Genomic DNA, 18,810 nt, shown 5'->3' with positions numbered 1-18,810 from the left:
TTCCAGGATATGGTCTAAGGCAGCAGTGGAACCTCTTTGCTGCAATGCAATTCTCAGCACCATCCCTGTAGGAAATGGCAACTCCAAATGTTCCACTTGAACACTTTGATCCACCCCCAAACCCCCCCCCCCCCCCCCCCCCCCCGCTGCTTCATTCCAGCACTCCCCATCCCCTCTCACATTATAAAATGTGCTTACTTATCTTCAGGGAGTGCTGTCATATCCTTATGGCTCAGCTCCTTATGTGTAAGTAAGGGTAACATTCAAGAGTTTTGGGGTCTTTTTAATGGAAATATTTTCAAAGTCAATTGCTAATTTTCCTTGCAAGCTTGCTAAGTATTATCACACCGTATTCCCTTTCCCTCGCTAGGAGGTTTGGAAAACACAGCCTGAAATCTGTTCCCTTCAAAGGCTCCCAAACCACCACTGTTCTCCTTTGCCCACCACCATGCATGGTGTGCATGCCTGCCACCCCATGTACAGCATCAGTAGGGTGAAACACAGCCCTCAGCCATCACTGGCAGGTGTATTTCAGTACTGAATAAATCTCACATTTGTTACAGGTGATCTGCAGGGCCAATGCAGCTCTGAAGTTTTTTTGCAGCACTCCAGTGCCAGGCTTGTGAAGCTGGATGCCCTGCCAGCAGTTTGAGAAGCAACTTAAGCACCAAGGTTCTCTGAAAGGAGTGAAAAATGGAAATCATTGGTGCTGGAAACCAGGATGGAAATCTGGAGATCCATGAGTCAGAGTGAAAGCTGAGAGACACCTTGTCTAAGCCAAGAAAAAGGCAAAAGGAAACAGCCAGAACAATTCTTTAGTCTGGCTTTGTTTGGGGGGATTTTTGTTATTTATTTATTTTGTTGGTCTGTTCACTTTGGGTTTTTTTAAGGGAATAGTCATTTAAAAGTGTCTTAATAACTTCTGTAATATATTAACACAAAATTAAGTTAGAGGGTTTTTTTTCAGTATGCAGTTTAAAATGAGTGTGTGAAATACAGAAGGGAGAATCTATTTTGGCTTTGCTGAACAATTAGAGACTTCTCACAGTCTATATTAATTCCAGAAAAACTGGATATTGAATTTTAAACCCTTTCATTTACATTGGTTCAATTGCAGAAAGATGTCATCAGGATTACCTTTCAAGGCATATCCTTACCCTTTCCATTAAAGTTGTACAAATTAATTTTTTATGCGGGTGCTGAAATGTTCTGTATCTTCCCCAATCACACAGTGCCCCTGAGACACTTTAAACATCTTTTTCTGAGGTGTCTATGGACAGGCCGGGTGAAGTACAGCCTTATTTCAGCTCTTCAGAAGAAGGAAGTGAGGAAACCAAGGCTGAAGTTGGAACTGCACTGGCCGCAGCGTGAAGAAGGAAAGAGCAGGGGTAGAGGGCCCACAAACAGGTCTCTCATGAGTGAGCAGGGTCAGGTTGTACACACATGGTTTTGAAAAGAAAAAAATTCCTGGAAAAAATTCCTAAAAAAGTTGGTGGTGAGAGAAATGCAGATGGTGGCACAGGAGGGGCTGGCATGGAGCCACGGTACTGCTGCCATCCCCCAGGTCAGAGTGGGATGGACACCTTCCTGCAGGGACCTTCTCACTGGATCTGTGCAATTCCACTTCACAGCTATTCCAGTACAGCAGAGCTGGGCTCATGTTCAGGCCCTGTCCCAGGAGTGCTCTGAAAAGGACACTTGGAGGGTCTCACATTTATATTTTAGGGCCCAATTTCCATCCTGTGGCACATTCTAAGCCACAGGAGACCTGTCAGGCTGTTTTCTCCAGCTTACTGGCTTATTTCTGTCTTGTTTGACTTTTGTCCTGGTCTCTAGCACTCATCCATTAGGCTGCTTTTTTTTAATCCAAGTTCTTCACGTTCCGTAATAGCTAAGGAATATATTCACTACCATGTCATGCATCTCTGAGCCTAGAAAATAAGCAAATTCACTCCCACACACCAAAAAAATCACAGGTGATCTGTAAGTCAACCTCTTTTTCCTCTCCTCCTGGGAGTGTTTTAAAGCTAAGCTGTCCTGTATTTTTGATCTTCCTATATAACTTTCAGCCAAGAAGCTTTTCCAGGCATGGGCAGGATATGTCACCAGAGGATCATGTGGAGAAGCCTCCTGTGGCGATTCACTCCTCCATCTGTTGGCTCGTCTCTGTCCTTCCCCACTTCCCAGTCTCTCTAGTGCACACTCCTCCAGCTCCCAGCACCCTTGGTCAGTCAAAGGAACTACAGCTGTGCACTTGAAGGAATCAAGATAAGGTTCCCCCAAAGGAAGGTGTGCAAGGGTACCGAGGTGCCCAACCAGGCACCTTTGAGTGAGTGACCTTTGTGAGAGGCTGCTGAGAACGTCAGAAAATAAGAATGGGGGGAGGTAAATTGACCACTCAGCTGCAAGACAGCCTCTCTTGTCTATAGACAAGGAAGTAAGGAGGTCTGAAGGAAGAGCTTCCCAGAAGGCCACTCCCTAAAATCTGGTGGGAAAGTGCTCTGAGACCCTGGTGCTCCTTGTGTTTTCACATAAAGTTTGAGCAATGTTGCAGTTCAGGTCGGTGCACGTTCCATTTTTTTTTCCTTTTTTAAATGAGGCCTTTCATACAGCTGATAAAGAGAAATTTGGACATTCCTCAGGCTGGGAACATCTGGATTATGGGATTGCAGGGTTATGAGATGGCCAGAAGGATGGGTCATCAAAGGGTCATCCAGCAACATATTTCCTAAGTGTACACCTAACCTGTAGGTACTTCAGAGTAAATCCTTTTAGCTACTTTGATTTTACAAAGGAGCTTTTTTACCTACAGATATGGAAGTAAAAATTGCTTAATGCTTAAAACCCTAAAAAACAGGTAAGCATACAAGGGCTCTGTCTGTAATAGTGGTCTTGTCCTGCTCTGTGGAATGTGGGAAGCAATGCAGAACTGCTGAGTGTTGACAGTGAGAGCAGTGCAGTCTGCTGGCATGGCCCTGCAGTCACCCTGAGAGCAGCCAGCTCACAGAAACCTGCTGCTGCATCTCTTCTGGGGATGAAAAAAGCTTCTGCAGGCTGTTTCCCACAAGAGCCCTGATTCACAATTAGTGTGACTCCTCACATGGGAAAGAGCTTTACATTTTGCTTAGGAAAAACAAAGAATATAAGCCTCCTATAAAGTTTTTCCCCTCTAGAGACTCTGTACTAGTGTTAAAGTCAGCAGCCAGGAAATGCCTACATGATTTTGCCTTGCTTCCTGCAGCTAAGGAAAAGCTCATAACCTAAATATGGGACATTTCCACCTAATTTCTGAGTGCTTAAATTTATGACCTGACGTGCTCCCAGTGAACAGCAGCTGCTAACCCGGGAGGTCTGCTTACCATCCCATCTGGCTCCTGCCTGTGGCCAGTAAGCTCCATCAAAACACCAGGTTTAAAACCAAAAATCAACTCCATGTCAGAAGGCAGCATTTAGATATCTAGGAAAACTTTGAAGTCCCCTGGACTGACCCTTTTCTGTCATTTTCTAGGAACACTGAGCACTGATTCCCCTTAGGGTTTAAAAGTGCCAAGACCAAGGCTGATTAACTTCTACAGTCAAGCCTCCACTCCTGCCTGCTGCATCAGGATTTATCAACCCACTGCTACCACAACCTGGTTCTTGGAAGTTCATCTCCAGGACAGTTATTTCCTTGTGTTTGCTCCTCAGAGGTTTTTAAAACTCTCCAAACCTTTCTATATCACACCTCCTTTTTTAGATGGCTTGCAACACTGCAGTGCAACAACACTGCAAAGTCAAGTGACCAAATGGACATTAGCCAAGTAAGTTTTTTTAAAAAGCCCACAGGACAAAGCAGAGGGTTTCCCCTGAAGCAAACGGGTAAGAGCAAATAGGAAAGGAGAATAATTTGGCTGAGAATTATTTAAAAGCTTTCATTGTGAGGAGCAAAGAGGTCAAATGCTAGAAATGCCCCCCTCAGCCTTGGTGAGCTGGGTTCTGCTTTAAGCTTTTTCTAGAAGATAATAAAAGGTAGAAACTCAAATGTGTTTTTCCAGGAGCTGACTCTCCTGCTAGAAAGAGGAGTGAGATCCCTGCAGAAGCCACCACAGTGAGGTCTCATCAGCCACAGCCACCACAGGGACCAAGTGCTGTGCATCAGCTGTTGCCATGTCCCCTGGCCAGGGGAGGTCTGAGGCTGGCACGTGTCAGCAGGAAAGAGGAGGCAGCCCTCTGTTGTAAAGAAGTGGCCAAGAAGAAGACCCCAAGATGTGTAAGATGTATCCAACCCTCTGTAGGAATGGTTCACTGCTTCTGTACCCCCTCCTTAGTTGCTGCCTTCCTTGGCACTGCCTGGGCACTAAAGCCACAGCCAGCTGGGCCAGCAGAGCTTGCACTAGGAGCATCTTGAGATAAAATTGCTATTCAGGTTTGCTTCCGCAGGGGCAGGAGGAACACAGCCACCACTTCAGCTTCTGAACAACTATAGCACAACAGATGCTCTTGGGAACTCTAAAATCCATCAGACTCACAACTACCTCATACCCCTCCAGGGTTGTCAGAAAAAAGCAAACTTTTGAAAACCAGTGAGACCACAGTGAGGCACTGCTGACTGCTAACATGAAGTAACCAGGCACATACCTCATGCTCCATGCAAGGCAGAATTCCACCTGCAGGTATCCAATTCCTCCATCTTCTTCCCATCTTATCCCAATGCATCTTTTTATCCAACAAATAATCACCTTTCCAGAGCTCTCCACTGGGCTGAGGGACCTCTGGGCTACAGACCAGCCTCGTTAACTTTCCCTACAGCTCACACATGGGTTATAAAAGGGGCTCAGCTCATTTCCCACACTGGCAGCCCCTGTTAACTCATGAGCAGAAGTAAGGGCCCCTGCAGCACCTGTGCGCACTATCACCTGCTCAGGAGGCTGCAGGTGCTTCTCTAGGCTTTGGTGCCTCTGCATTTATTTACACCCGCAGCAGAATAAGTGGAATCTGGCCTTTCCAAGTTTTATTTCTAGAGCTATAAAATAATTTCAGCCTCCAAACATATTTATAGCAGGGAAACACTAGCTGGTACAAGAGAGTGAGTGTGTTCTTGGGTATATTACTGCCTCTCACCTCATGTAATATTCATTTGACTAAGGCAACTCTATTGCATCTTTGCCTATATTTTGCAGTTATCCAGTGAGAGTTTCTTGGGGAATCTGGTGCTGCTCAAATTAAAAGAGGGCAGCAAAATTGTGCCTGATTAAAAAGGACAAAGATGCAGCAAGGATTGAGAATGAAAGCTGGAGCCAGGGTCTTTGGCTAGTTTCTTTAATGACCAGAAATAAGTGCCTGCACCTTCCATTTTCAACAGGGAATGTTGAGCAACTAAAGGTACATTTTTGGTCTGATGTTCTGAGTTCTTAGTCATTCACTTGACCTCTTGAAGCATCCTTGAAATCTCCCTCAGTCTGAGAGTCACCCCCATGCTATGACACCTTTTTCTGGGTTTAGTTTTGCAAACAGACAGAAAGGCTGTTCAACTGTGTGTGTTTGCAGGGGAATTTATTTAGTTGTTGAGAAATTAGTTATTATTCAATCATTAGAATTGAGGTGATATCTCAGAAAATTACAGTAAAAAAAATTCTGCAAGAATATTTTTCTGTTTTGCTCTAAAACCCTCAGTTAGAACATCTCCTTTGGTGTGGCACTGCTGTCAAGAGTAATGAGCCATGCCAGAGAATTTTCCTTTCCTCTCAGCAGCAAAATGTGTGGTCATTTGCAGCCCAGAGCAGCAGGCGCTGGGTTAGGGGGCAGCTCAGTGCCTTTCACACTCAACCTATTTCTTTTGCAGATGCTGAAGTGCTGATATGTTTTCCTTCTAGGTCACTGGTTATTAATTGCTGCATGAAAAATCTCAAGGAGGTGGCAAATTCAACGCTCCATTCCTGGCGCTGCCAAGGCAGGGCACTGACTGAGGTGCCCCCACCCAGGACATGCACAGAACCCAAACCTCCTTGGAAGCTGCCCCCGTCCCTGCCATATGCACGATGACCACATGCTGTATTTGTGGTTGTTGTGCTGAGCAAACCAGGCTTATGCAGCAGCGAGGCTCAGGAAAGGGATGCAAAACTGCCTGGTCTGCCAGAAGGAGAAACTGAAACCCCCTAAAAAAGTCAATGGACTTTTGGAGGCCATTCCATCATGTGGGCAGCCCCTGCAGGGCTCACATGAATATGGGCTCATCTATAGACCTCCAGGATGCAGAACACGGACTCCTAGACAAGGATCCATGGCTACATCTCACTGATGCCAGCCCCTGGCCCAGAGGGCAGGGGCTGTTCCGTGAGATCCCCAACAGAGAGCAAGGCAAAGGGCACTGGAGAAGTGGACCTGGCTGTGCACAAGTTGGTGCTTTCCCAGCTCCTGAAAACTATTGTACAGTAAGAAAACCCAACACTGAATGTTGCACCAAACAAAAAGACAAAGTCAAGCTCCAGGAAGCTATTCTGGGGCAAAATGACCCTGCCAGCAGCGTAAAGAAGGAGGAAAGAAAGGATGAGGGGGTGACTACATGGGGCTGCGGAGGAACAGTGTCTCTCCAGGCTGGGGCAGAGGCAGCACTCAGGTCTCACTGCTGGTCACATAGGGATCAGCTCCAGCAGCTTTTTCAAGTGCTGAATGGCATTTGAGACTTGCCAAGAATGTCCACTGTGTTTCTCTTTTTGGGGCCTCCCTTATTACCTCAATTTACAAGCAGGCAAAGGAAAATAACCATCACCCACCCTTCCCCCTTCCCAGCAAAACCCTGTTCAGCTGCATTTCAGCAAAGAGCTTTTCCAATATTAAAAGTACACTTTATTTTCTGTACAATTCTTATCCAAATCTCCAGGTGTGGAAATGTCCACTGTGTCCCCAGAAAAAGTTGCAGATTGTTCTGCTGCCATGAGGCTCTGTCCAGAACTGTCCAGGAGGGGCACAAAGCCAGGACCACCAAAATCAAGTGCTGATGTTTTCTAGGCGCGGGGAGGAGAGCAGGAAAGAAAGGGAGAGGAAGGCAGTCCTGCTCTGCCATGGAGTCATGAGTGACCAGAGCCTTCCCTGGGTGGCAGGAGAGGCACCCCCAAGTTCACGTCATCGTTCGTGCTTAGTGTGGGAGTCGTTGCGTTCAACCGTCACCCCGTTCCCATTCCGCGTCACCTCCTTCCTGTTCCAGTCCTTTTCCAGGTAAAACTCAGCGAGCACGGGGCAGTGCTCTGAGGCCACCCCACCCCAGGACCAGTTATCGGGGATCCATGGGTTTGTGAGCCCTTCTCGCACGACAGCCCAGTGGCCTGCATCAAAGAGAGGCACAAAGAAAACGTTAGGTGATACTGCCCAAAGCGAGGCAAACCTAATTAAAGGTTACAAAACTTCCCTCAAGCAACTCTACCTGTGAAAACCTTTTTCAAGCTCCGACTGATCCAGATGTTATCCAGCGACTTGGACCCTTGTGGGTTCTTTGTGCTGATGTTGGTGAAGGTGCTGGAAGGGACCAGGTGGTGAAACTTCTCCTTCCTCAGGATGTCATGGTCACTGCTGTCTGGGGCCTGGTTAAAATCTCCAAGGATTATTACATCTTTTTCTCCTAGAAAACAGGAAAAATAGAAAAGAATGTGAGGAATGGACATCCGTCACTCAAATACAAGAGGATTAATGGAAAAAAGAAAAATACAAATACTGAATAAACAAAGTGATTGTATTCGGAACCCATGAAAGAAATGGTGTATAAAGCCCTTTTCACTGACTGTTTACTCACAGCCATTCTCTTTATGACAATAAAACCAGGCAGTACACATTTGATACTTGTTTTAAAATATAATCTCATTTATTATAGAGTCACAGAATCATAGAAAAAGCTGAGTTGGAAGGGCCTCATAAGGGTCATTGAGTCCAACTCCTGGTCCTGCACAGGACACCCCAAGTCACACCATGTGCCTGAGAGCATTGTCTAAACATTTCTTGAACTCAGGCAGGCTTTGTGCTGTGATCACTTCTCTGGGGAGCCTGTTCCCATCCATTCTCTGGGTGAGGAACTTCTTCCTAATACCCAACCTAAACCTCTGAACTCAGCTTCAGGCCATTCCCTCAGGTCCCTCAGGGCACGAAAGTGAAGAGATCAGTACCTGCCCCTCCTCTTCTGCCCTTGAGGATGTTCAAGATCACAATGAGATCTCCCCTCCGTCTCCTCTCCTGCAGGCTGAACAGACCAAGTGACCTCAGATGCTCGCCATACAACTTCACCTCAAGGCCCTTCACCATCCTCATGGCATTCCTCTGGACACTCTCCAACATCTAAATGTCTTTTCTATGTTGTGACACCCCAAACTGCCCCCGGAACTCAAAGTGAGGCCGCTGCAGTGCAGAGCAGCACAGAGCAGGACAATCCCCTCCGTTGCCCAGCTGGTGATGCTGTCCCTGATGCCCCCCAGGTTGGCCCTCCTGGCTGACAGGGCTCTGCTGACTCATGTTCAACTTGCCCTCAACCAGGATCCCCAGGTTTTTTTTTCATCAGGGCTGCTCTTCAGCCTCTCATTCCCCAGTCTGTGCACCCAACCAGGGTTGCCCCATCCCAGGTGCAGAATCTGGAACTTGTTAATCTTCATATAGTTGGTGATTTTCCATCTCTCTAGTTTGCTGAGGTCTCTCTGCAGAACCTGTCTGCCCTCTGGGGAGCTGACAGCTCCTCACAATGTAGTGGTTTTTTTCAAACTTAGTATTCCTTCAAGTCCCATGTCCATTACTGAAAATGCTGAAGAGAACTGGACCAAGCGTGGAGTTCTGTGGAACCCCACCAGATGCAAGCCTGATGTCACCCCATTCACTGTAATTTTTTGGGCCTGATCTGTGACCTGGTTGCTCACCCATTATGTTATCCAGCTGTGTGTTGGACATTCTGTCCAGAAGGATACTGTGAGAGACAGGCTTTAAAGATTAGTGTCTTTTCCTTGCTACTCCCTGTTAGTGACAAACTCAAAGACAAGCAGTTTTAGTCTCAGAGGTTTTTAGGAATCTGTGCCCCTTGTTTTGTTTTGTTTTTCTGCAAGAAATATCTTCTGGCTTTAACTTATGTGGACATTTTTAAAATAGATTTTCTTTAAGATTCAAGGACACTTTTGTGAGGCACCCAGGAAGATGCAGCCTTTTGCTGGTATACCACATTGCCAAAAGTGCAGTGCTCATTCTAAATTCTGGATTTAAAAATCCCAAGGAATAGGACCAAAGGGCAGTCTGCAAGCCTGATGGCAGAAGATGAGTTGAGAAATCACATGGACACTCCCTGACTACACCAACTTTCTTTTGCCTGGCTGACTGAAGGGAAACTGCTCAACTTGGAACAGAAAATTACTTCAGTTATGTTTTGTTTCCAACCCTACTGAGGGAGAGTAGAAACTCCAGACTCTAATTCCATATCCATGTGTGCTCTCCTAGCCCACAGATGTGGATGCAGACATCCCACCTGTGCCCTTGGGTAAGAGGACAAAGCACAGGCCTCTGTGCCCATCTCCAATCACTGTCAGAAATGTCTGACAAGACTACTGAAGAATGGTGACAGCTGACCAGAGATGTTTTCATGTCACTGCTTGCCACTGGAGAAGGATGCTGAAGGAGGCACAAATGCACCAAAAAAAAAATTATGCCAAAGCTGGCATAATTGTCCTCCTTCAGAGGAGAGATCTGTGAATAGCCTATAAGCTCTTTCTTTCCTGGGTTTGAATGTGAGAGGGGATGGGCTGGACAGGCTTTCTCTACTACACTCAGTGCTCTGGATAAACCTCCTCGTTTTTTTGCTGTTGCTGTAGAAGTCGCTATCCAGGAGAGGGAGCACAAGCTCAACAAAATCTATTCCTCTCCTGTCTTGCAGTGCAGAAAAGATTAATTGGGAAAGGGCAAGAGAGCAAGCGAGACTGAGGGCATATTACTTACAAATACTTCAAAACATGGTGCTTGCTAAGATGCAGAGGGGCAATGAATACTTAGAGAAATTATTTGTGGTTTCCCTACCCTTTCTAAGTCACAAATCATATTGTAAATAACATGAAGTTTAAATACCATTCTATAAAGCATTCATTACAGCAGTCTTCCCACCTTTGAAGGAAAAAAAACCACCTGAATCTGAGATTTTTTTAAGCTCCACCAGAACCCAAAAGTAAAATCAGTCTTTGTCTAATGGGATGGCCATGCCTGCTGTGAGACAGTAGTTGTGCATGCATCTCATGACAAAGAGCTCCTGCTTGGCAGGACCAGGAATCCCGAAGTGTAACTTTGGTCCCTCAGTGCTAACACACGCTTAATGGCCCAGGCAGCACTTGGCTCCTTCCATGCTTTCATCTCCACACTATATGGGAAAAGGCCATTACAGAAACCTCTGGAGCATATCCTTGGTATTTAAAAATGATAGACAGGCTGGGATCTTAACAGCAGTACCTTGATTATGCACAAAATCTATTCTATTCTATCCTAAACTACTCATGCTTTTTTTAGCAAATCTTCAAGACTACCTCCCTTACATTAAATATCTATGAAAAAAAAAAAAAAAAAAAAAAACCCTGTACTTAAAAGTCAAAATTTTAACTGACTCAAAAATTTAACCTTTCCATTCTGGAGAGGTTAGAAATAGCAGAGGATAAAAGATCCAGCACCTGGATGCATGCTTGGAAGGAGGTAAGAAGACAGCTGCCAGCTGACTGCCCAGGGAGGGAATCACTATACTCTTCACCCATTTAAAATTTGCATGCAGAATAACTAAGCATAAAAATCATAACAAAGTGTAAAGTTGACAGACAGAATAGGCTGAAGCATATTAAAAAAGCTGAAACCCCATTTGCCATTAGGGAGAGAATGGAGTACTTTTGGTTCCCCTCTGAGAGGAGCTTCTGGGCTTCCTCAGACTGCACAGAGTGGGGAATACATCAGGCAGCCCTTAGCCCTGTGCCAAGCAAAGAAAAGCAAGCAACCAGTTTTCTAGAGTGCCACCAACTTCATATCCCCTTCGTCCTGGCTCACTCTCAGCCCAGCTCCTACCTCTGCCAGCTCCTGCAACGACAACATCATGCATGCCAGCACTGCAGTTTTGTGTCTGTCTGCCTCCCAAGACTCTGACAGACATCCAGCCATGAGAGGGAAGGAAGTGAACCCACCTGGATGCTCCCAAGTGTGTGACTCTGTCTAACTGGACACTCCTGGGTCTCTCAGCAGAGGCAGGGAGCAGAGCTGCCCACAGCAGCTGCAGCTGTCAGGGGTCTCATGGATGAGTCCCAATGGCTCCCAGCCAAACTTAGCAAAAGTTCTGCAAGAAATCATGCCCTTGCTCATAATGAGGGATGATAACTGATCGAAAACTGCAATCATGATGCCCACAGTTACAATCAGATGGAGAGAAAAATAGAAAATTAAGACAATGCTACTGGTGCTGTGCTGTGATTTTCCTCTTTTGGAGGAAATTAGTTTAAGACTGGCAGGGCTTGATTCTGCTCCTCAGGAGCCAGAGGCTCCTCGGCCAATGCAATCTGGTCCTCCTCCTCCTCCAACAGACAGAGCAGCAGGAGCTCTCTTAACAACCAATCTTCTGCTGCAAAGGTCCCTCACACAGACTGTACTGTCCACAAGGACCCAGAGCCTCCATCTGTTGGGACGTGGTGGCATAAAGCCCACAGCAACCAGGCATGTGTCCTGTTCATGACCTCTCAGCAGTGCTCTCGCACACATTCACACTCTCTGGGCCCAAAGCAACCATGCCCTTGTCAATGGAGAACTCCTCAGGTGAAAAAATAAGTCTGGTCTGTTTGCAAAGGCATCTTCAAAATCACTAAAGCACCAGCAAATTTTGGCAGTGCCTATGGGTGGCTCTTGGCCAGCAAAGCAAAGCAAAGCAAAGCAGAAGCTTAACTCAGCCCTCTGCTGCAGTGGCTGAGCTCTGGTGTGCCAAGGCAATCAGCTGAGGGACTGACAGTGCCTGCACAAGGTCTGCAGTGTTGAAATCTGCCTCTCTGCAGGAGCTGGGAACCCTCCTTTGCTTCATGGCAGGGTAAGGGGACGTCTGTAGGACATACTTCCTGCCATGCCCTTTACCATGCTCTGGATGATTTCCCTCATGAATTAAACAGATTCTTAAATGCTCAAATCCTTCCTGGACAGAGTGACACACATATGATGAGGATGTGATGTTACACTGGCTGCCAAGAAGTCTTCTCAGAAGTCTTGTAAGCCCAGTCCCTGATGCATGGGTAACCCATGGAATATGGGCAAGCCACGTGGGAGAAGATATCACAGAATCACAAAATGGTTTGTGTTGGAAGGAACCTTTAAAGATCATCTAGTTTGAACCCCCTGCCATGGGCCAGGGGGTTCAACCTCCCACTAGACTAGATTGTTCAAAGCCCCATCCAGCTTGGCCTTGAATACTGCAAAGGAGGAGCATCCACCGCTGCTCTGGGCAACTTGTGCTTCACCACCCTCACAATCACAAATTTCTTCCTAATATCTCCTAAAATCTTCCTAATATCTCATCTAAACCTACCCTCTTTCAGTTTAAGGCCATTCCGCCTTGTTCCATCACTACATGTCCTTGTAAAAAATCCCTCTTCAGCTCTCTTGTAGGCCCCTTTCAGGTACTGGAAGACTGCTGTAAGATATTCCTTAAGTCTTCTCTTCTTCAGACCGAACAACCCAGATACCTCAGCCTTTCTTCACAGGAGAGGTGTTCTGACCCTCTGATCATCTTCACAGCCCTTCTGTGGACTTGCTCCAACAGGTCCATGTCCTTCCTAGGTTGGGGATCCCAGAGCTGGATGCAGCTCTCCAGGTGGGGTCACATGGGAACAGATTAGCGAGACAGAATCCCCTCCCTTGCCTTGCTGGCCACACTGTTTTTGATGTGGCCAGGGATGAGGCTGACTTTCTGGGCTGTAAGTGCACGTGGCTGGGTCATGTCCAGCCAGTCATCCACCAGCATTTGCAAGTTGTTCTCCTCAGGACTCTCTCAATCCATGCAGCACCCTGGTCCTGGGGTCCAGCCACTACCAGGACATCCAGAATAACATCTGTGTGCTGCCCATGGTCACCACACTGGAGACCAGCTGGTGGAGCTCTTGTGAGAAGACAGAAGAGCTGCTGCAGAGTTAGCTATGAGCAGCTAACAGCCATCTAACAGTATCTCTCCAGTACTGATGAAAGAAGAAAAGAGAGGGAAAAAGGAACCAGGACCCACCAATCTAATGGGAAAAATATGGGGATATTATGTCTTGTGTTAAGGGAGGCATAGGATAGTAAACAGTGTTCCTCAAATGCTCACCTGCCTCTTAGTAAGAATAAAATATAATAGAACAGGCATCTGTTAGCAAAATGGGAACAGAAACTCAACTTTGGAGTACCCACAGGCAAAGCAGTTCTTACTGCCCATATTTTGTGGACTAATTTGTAAGAAATTGAAGGATGGTGGTAATTTTAAGCATGAAATTCATTTTGGCAGGGTAATTCAGAACTTCAAAGTCACATGTGTGCACTACCATTTCCTTAGGAGACCACACCTGCATCCCACAAGTTTGGAGGAATCTGAATTTCTTCTTTTGTGAAAGGCTAAGCCAAGAACAAGCGTGCTCCAGTAATGTGCCTGCCATATGAAAATTAAAACATGAAATAAAGAGAACACCAACAGTCTAAATTTAGATGCAGTGGAAGTGCAGTTCAGTTGACTTCAGAAGAGCTACACATTTATCCCATGTTTCAGTTCAGCCTTTAGGGATTAAACAAATGACCCTTTTGTTTACCTTCATCCCTTCCAATTTTAAAGTACGTGGACAAATACTTAAATCAGTAGCACTCAAAATAGCTCTGACTGGCTCCTGCAGCTCAAAAGGAACTACAATAGAACACACAGAAAAACTGCAAATACCTCTTGAGTTATACAAGAGGGACATTAACACTTCCAAGTGAGCAAACTTGCTGAGCTGGCCAAGTTGAAAATCATCACGCGAATAACCTTGCAACCCTTTCACATCTTTCTTAAGCAGTAAACAAAGGGCTAGACTTTTTCTGTTCCAGTAACAAGATCAGCAACATTTAGAATCTAAAGTGCTTTGTTCTGCTTCGCAGGAAGTTAAACATAATTTCCAAGCTTCAAAGTAAAAAGCAAACTCACAGAAATGAAGAAAAGAAATCCAGCTGCTTATTTCAGTGCTCAAGTTCAGGTCTAAATTCTGGTGTCATTTCATCCTGGTGTAAAGCCAGAGCAACTTATTTCAAATCAACAAAATTATTCTACATATTACATCCAGGTACCAAAGCAGGATTTGGTCTCTTTTCCCATTAGCAGCCATCTGTAAATTTGCATTGGGTTTTCCAAAGACATTCCAATTATCCAAAAATTAAATATATAGAACTATTTCTCTTGGAAGAAAGAAAAAAATAATTAAGCTTTGCTCTGATAACAGGTAGGTGTCATTTCCACAAAGCACTTAAAATAGGGTCTCAGCTCTAGTGACTTTTCTTTCCTTTGGCAGAACTTGCTGTTTGCTGTTACAGTGGCACAAAACCAGAAGGAACCTAATTTGAAAAAATGGTGTCAAAGCCAGTAGGATCTCCTGTGCTGTTTGTGTTAATTAGGAAAGAAAATGTAAGACAATGAGCAAGGGAAAAGCACATTTGTCACACCATGCATCACACAAATAGCTGATAAGGGTATTTCTGAAATGCTCACTGAGATAAAGTTCACTCTTTCAAAAATTCCTTTGAATTAGATAGTGTGCACGTGATAGCTGGCAGGAAAAACCCCTGCCTTACCTTTCAGAGTCTCCTGCAAACTCTGTGCGCAGGCTGCCAGTTTGTGGCTGTCGTGGTTCTTCCCGGTGTTCTCTCCTGCAGAGGGTGGCAAGGCCAGGTGAAGGTTAACCACGGTCAGATCATTCATTCCGACCTGGGGGGCAAGGAGGAGAAATCAATGCCTGCACATGGGGAATGGACGGTCACAACGCGAAACCACGTGCCAGCTCCCAGTACTTTCAGTAGTAAATCTGGGGCAGTAGGACTCACACTGCCTGTATGTGTGGTGAGTCTCAGTGCGGGGAGGAAGAGGAGGGAGACATTTGCATTTTGCAGCTTTGTTTGCAGTAACCTCATACCCTCTCAGTTCTGGGGAAACTGGTTTGCATTAGCAAACAGCTTCCTTTCACCACTGTGGTGAAAAAGTCAGCAGAAAGAAGTCAGCTGCTTATGAAAATCAGTTTATGCAAAACCAGTTGTTAATAAGCTACAAAAACTGTCATGGTCATTACAGAGGCTAATTACTACTGTCTTGTGATTAGCCCCAGCTTGTCACAGAGACTAACCAAGAAACTTAATGTTCCTGAAAAAAGTTGTTGGCTCTCTGCAATCTCCTGTTCACCCTCTGGGAATCACTTTGACCCATTTGTATGATCAATTAATTACTAATACTTTATTTATTAATAATTATCCAATTAATGCTTCTCTCAAAGCCTTACCAGAGATGTCAAGTTCCCTAAGCTGGACCCTTTAATCACAGCCTGTATGGAGATGGGCTCTCTCTGCTCATATGTTTGCTCCAGCATATGCCCAAGAACTGGTTCCAGAAGTGATGATGTTCTTTTAGATAAGTTTGGCCTTAGTGAAAAAGCTTTAAAATGGAAACTCTGAAGTGTAACAGCAACATAACGTAGGCCAGCCCAAGTCTCACTGGAGCACTGTGCCTTATATGCACACATACTCATATATATATATATATATATATATATATATATATATATATACACATACACACACATATATATATATATATATATATACATACACACACACACATATATATATATATATATATCCATCCACAGGAGCAAATATATATATCTCCACAGGAGCAAGGGATAGTTCACCACTGACTGTGCTGACTGTGGTGAGCTACCACATGTATTAAGTTGCATTAAGCACCTATCCATAATGAAGCCATGGGACAGTGATAAGAAGGTTGAGAGGCTCATGCAAATTTTTATCTGTGAGAAGGCCGTGTCTCTTTTCACCATAGCCAAATTCTTTTTAGTAAAAGTTCTGCAAGGTTAGATTGGCACTGTGGCAGTTACCTTGAAATGTGCAAGATAAGGATGAGGATATGAGTGCCTCCCGTTGCCATTAGTCTGTGCAGTCTCCTGAGACGAGGCATCTTTCAGTTCAATGCCAGCTGTTGTATCCCAGAGGAAGCCAGAATATTCAACTCCCTGGAATTAAAAAGGAAAAAGAAAAATGACAGTCACAAGATGGTAAAAACAAAACATTCTGCCCAAATGTAGCCCCATATCTATCTATCTATCTATCTATCTATCTATATCTCTACATATATCTATATCTCTACATATATCTATATCTCTACATATATCTATATCTCTACATATATCTATATCTCTACATATATCTATATCTCTACATATATCTATATCTCTACATATATCTATATCTCTACATATATCAGGCTTGGTTCCTGCTGAGGGCAGGAAGCCCAATTGGCTGTGCTCAAGCATAAAGGAAAAACAGCTTCTTGGGCTTTTAGTGGAAGATACAGAGGACAAAGAGGCTTCTTCAGTTCCCCCCTCCAAAACTCCCACCAGATGTGGGAGGAATGCTTCCTGGAAAGCTCCACTGACTCCACTGAAGAGTGAATGTGCCAAACTGAAACACACATCACTCTGCTCCTCACAGCCCCTCACACCTGCACACTGGCTATTGGACACCCAGTTATTTCCAGCACTGCGCCAGTAAAGCCAAGGATTTAATAGTCTGTTTTATCTTCTACAGGCAGAGCATGGTCAGGACCACTGCAGGGGTGAAGGATGCTGCCCTTCATGTGTGTGTTTGGGCTGATGAGTCCCCATTTCCTCCTACTCCAAACAAGGCATTGGATACCTCTGAGCGTGGTCAGTAATGAGGAAGTTTGTTACCCACATGATTATTTCTCTAACCATGAGTTTGGTGCCCTGAGGTCTCACTGGATGACTGCTAGGGCTTGCAGCAGATGATGCTATACACTGTTGTTCCTTATCCCCAGGCTACACACCATCTAACAGCCTTTTTTCACTCACAAGATATAAATATCCCAGCCCCTTCAGTCTCTTAGTGTGAAACCTGGTCTAGACCTCTCAGCCCTATCAATTTCTCTGTATTTTCCAGCTTGTATGTTTCATGCTCAGCTCTCGGCTCCTTTCAGCTCTGCTTCTGTGATCCTGAATGGGCTTTTTTTTTTTTTTGATTACTTCATGACATGGAATTGGCATTTTCAGAGAGATGTCTACACTGGTCACACCAGCAGCAGTATCTAATTCAAACACTGTCAGCCTCTTCTCCCATCACCCAGACACCATTTCCCTTGTCATCATTCAAACCCACTTCCCTTAGCAAATCACAATTACATCTATTGCAAGGAAGAGTTTTCTCCATTTCAGCTGCAATAAAAAAGCATTAACTGCTCCGCTGACTTCCCAAGAGCCTTGAAAGGATTAAGTCTGGTTCAAATTCTTTGGTAGCTCCTTTGATAAGTCACCTTTAAAATACTGACAAAATTATTCCACCAGTAAGAAGCCTAAGATCTAAAAACTGATACAGGAAAAGATGTGAAATAATAAAACTGCTGTCAACAGCTGTTGGCTATTTCCAGGCTTCAGACTTCGTATCAACATGGCAGTCAAAAGTAATTGCCTGGCTGAAATGCTCAGACTGTATGGAAGCCCAAGCTAGAAGCACCATACACCATTTTGTGTTATTTAGCCCTACACAGCATCCCAAAATCACCTTGTGCCAAAGATGCTGTGTTCTTGGGGTTACACTGTGTTACCTCACTGCATTTGTATACACGGTGCTCAAACCTGACAGACTAACTAGCCCCAGAAAAAGAAGGGACTTTTTGGCTTACTGAAGGGTTCTACAGCTCAGCCAGATTCCTGTTAAAGTAGCTAAAAGGAAGAGTCAAGTAGATAAAATTTCTATTCTTAGTTTGGCTGCACATTTCTCCCATAATTTTGGGAACTGTTCATCCTTATATCCCTGTCTGTAAAACAAGGTGGATGATAATTTTTATTTAGTCACCCTGTAGTCAAAGTTGCCATTGTTATCTTTGGAAGTACAGCTCAAGAAAACACTGATGAAAGACTCTGAAGTTAACATAGAAATTCTGAGATATTTATTAATAATTCTTAGTAAAAAAAGAAAATGTGGAGGGAACAACTTTGACAACTTTGCACAACTACTTATATTCAGTGTTTTAATGATGTGGCCTAACAAGAGATATCAAAGGAAAACTCCAGCCACAAATAAAAATATCCTGGAGGGCATTTACATTCTGCGCTGCAATTAAGTGTGGATTGTATTAAACTTTCAGACACTCTGTATCTTTCCAGACCCTTCTTGACACTGTGTGTCTGTCTAGCTAGAGTACAATCCTTGTGCTGCTCAGGTAGTGGGTTTGGTTGGGTTTATTTTCCCCTCATTCTTGGGTTTTTCTCAGAAGGGCAATAAAAGGAGGTGCACCTCCTTCAAAACCAGTGAATGGTGATGCAACCTGTATTGGAAAAGCCAAAATAAAGAAATGTGGATTACAAGCAGCATGGCTATAAGACACAACTGCAGCCACATATTTAGTAACAACAGTGCTCTGAATGGATCATTCTGGATCAATAGATTGCTGAAGACTTCCCTGTCTAAGGCAGGGCACTAAGTTACAGGCACTACTTTTTATGTGACAGGTCTCAGATCCTGCTTCTACTCACAACATCCACACTGCCATAACTGCACCATGAGAACAACCCT

At 44.7% G+C, this 18,810-nt stretch overlaps 1 protein-coding gene across 1 annotated transcript in view; it reads right to left on the bottom strand.

Annotated features, from left to right (window-relative positions):
* Positions 1–6,802: 6,802 nt before the first annotated feature.
* EEPD1 (endonuclease/exonuclease/phosphatase family domain containing 1) overlaps positions 6,803–18,810 on the bottom strand; it is a 62,601-nt gene continuing 50,593 nt past the window's right edge. Inside the window, exons 4-7 of the mRNA XM_038127256.1 lie at positions 16,098–16,232; positions 14,788–14,920; positions 7,400–7,594; positions 6,803–7,301 (exon numbers count right to left, since the gene is read on the bottom strand). Coding sequence (XP_037983184.1) covers positions 7,102–7,301; positions 7,400–7,594; positions 14,788–14,920; positions 16,098–16,232 — 663 coding nt within the window. The 3' untranslated portion in view covers positions 6,803–7,101. The remainder of the gene's footprint in view (positions 7,302–7,399; positions 7,595–14,787; positions 14,921–16,097; positions 16,233–18,810) is intronic.

Source organism: Motacilla alba, chromosome 2, assembly GCF_015832195.1.
Source record: "Motacilla alba alba isolate MOTALB_02 chromosome 2, Motacilla_alba_V1.0_pri, whole genome shotgun sequence".
Classification (NCBI taxonomy): domain Eukaryota; kingdom Metazoa; phylum Chordata; class Aves; order Passeriformes; family Motacillidae; genus Motacilla; species Motacilla alba.
This window is presented reverse-complemented; position numbering and strand designations above follow the sequence as displayed.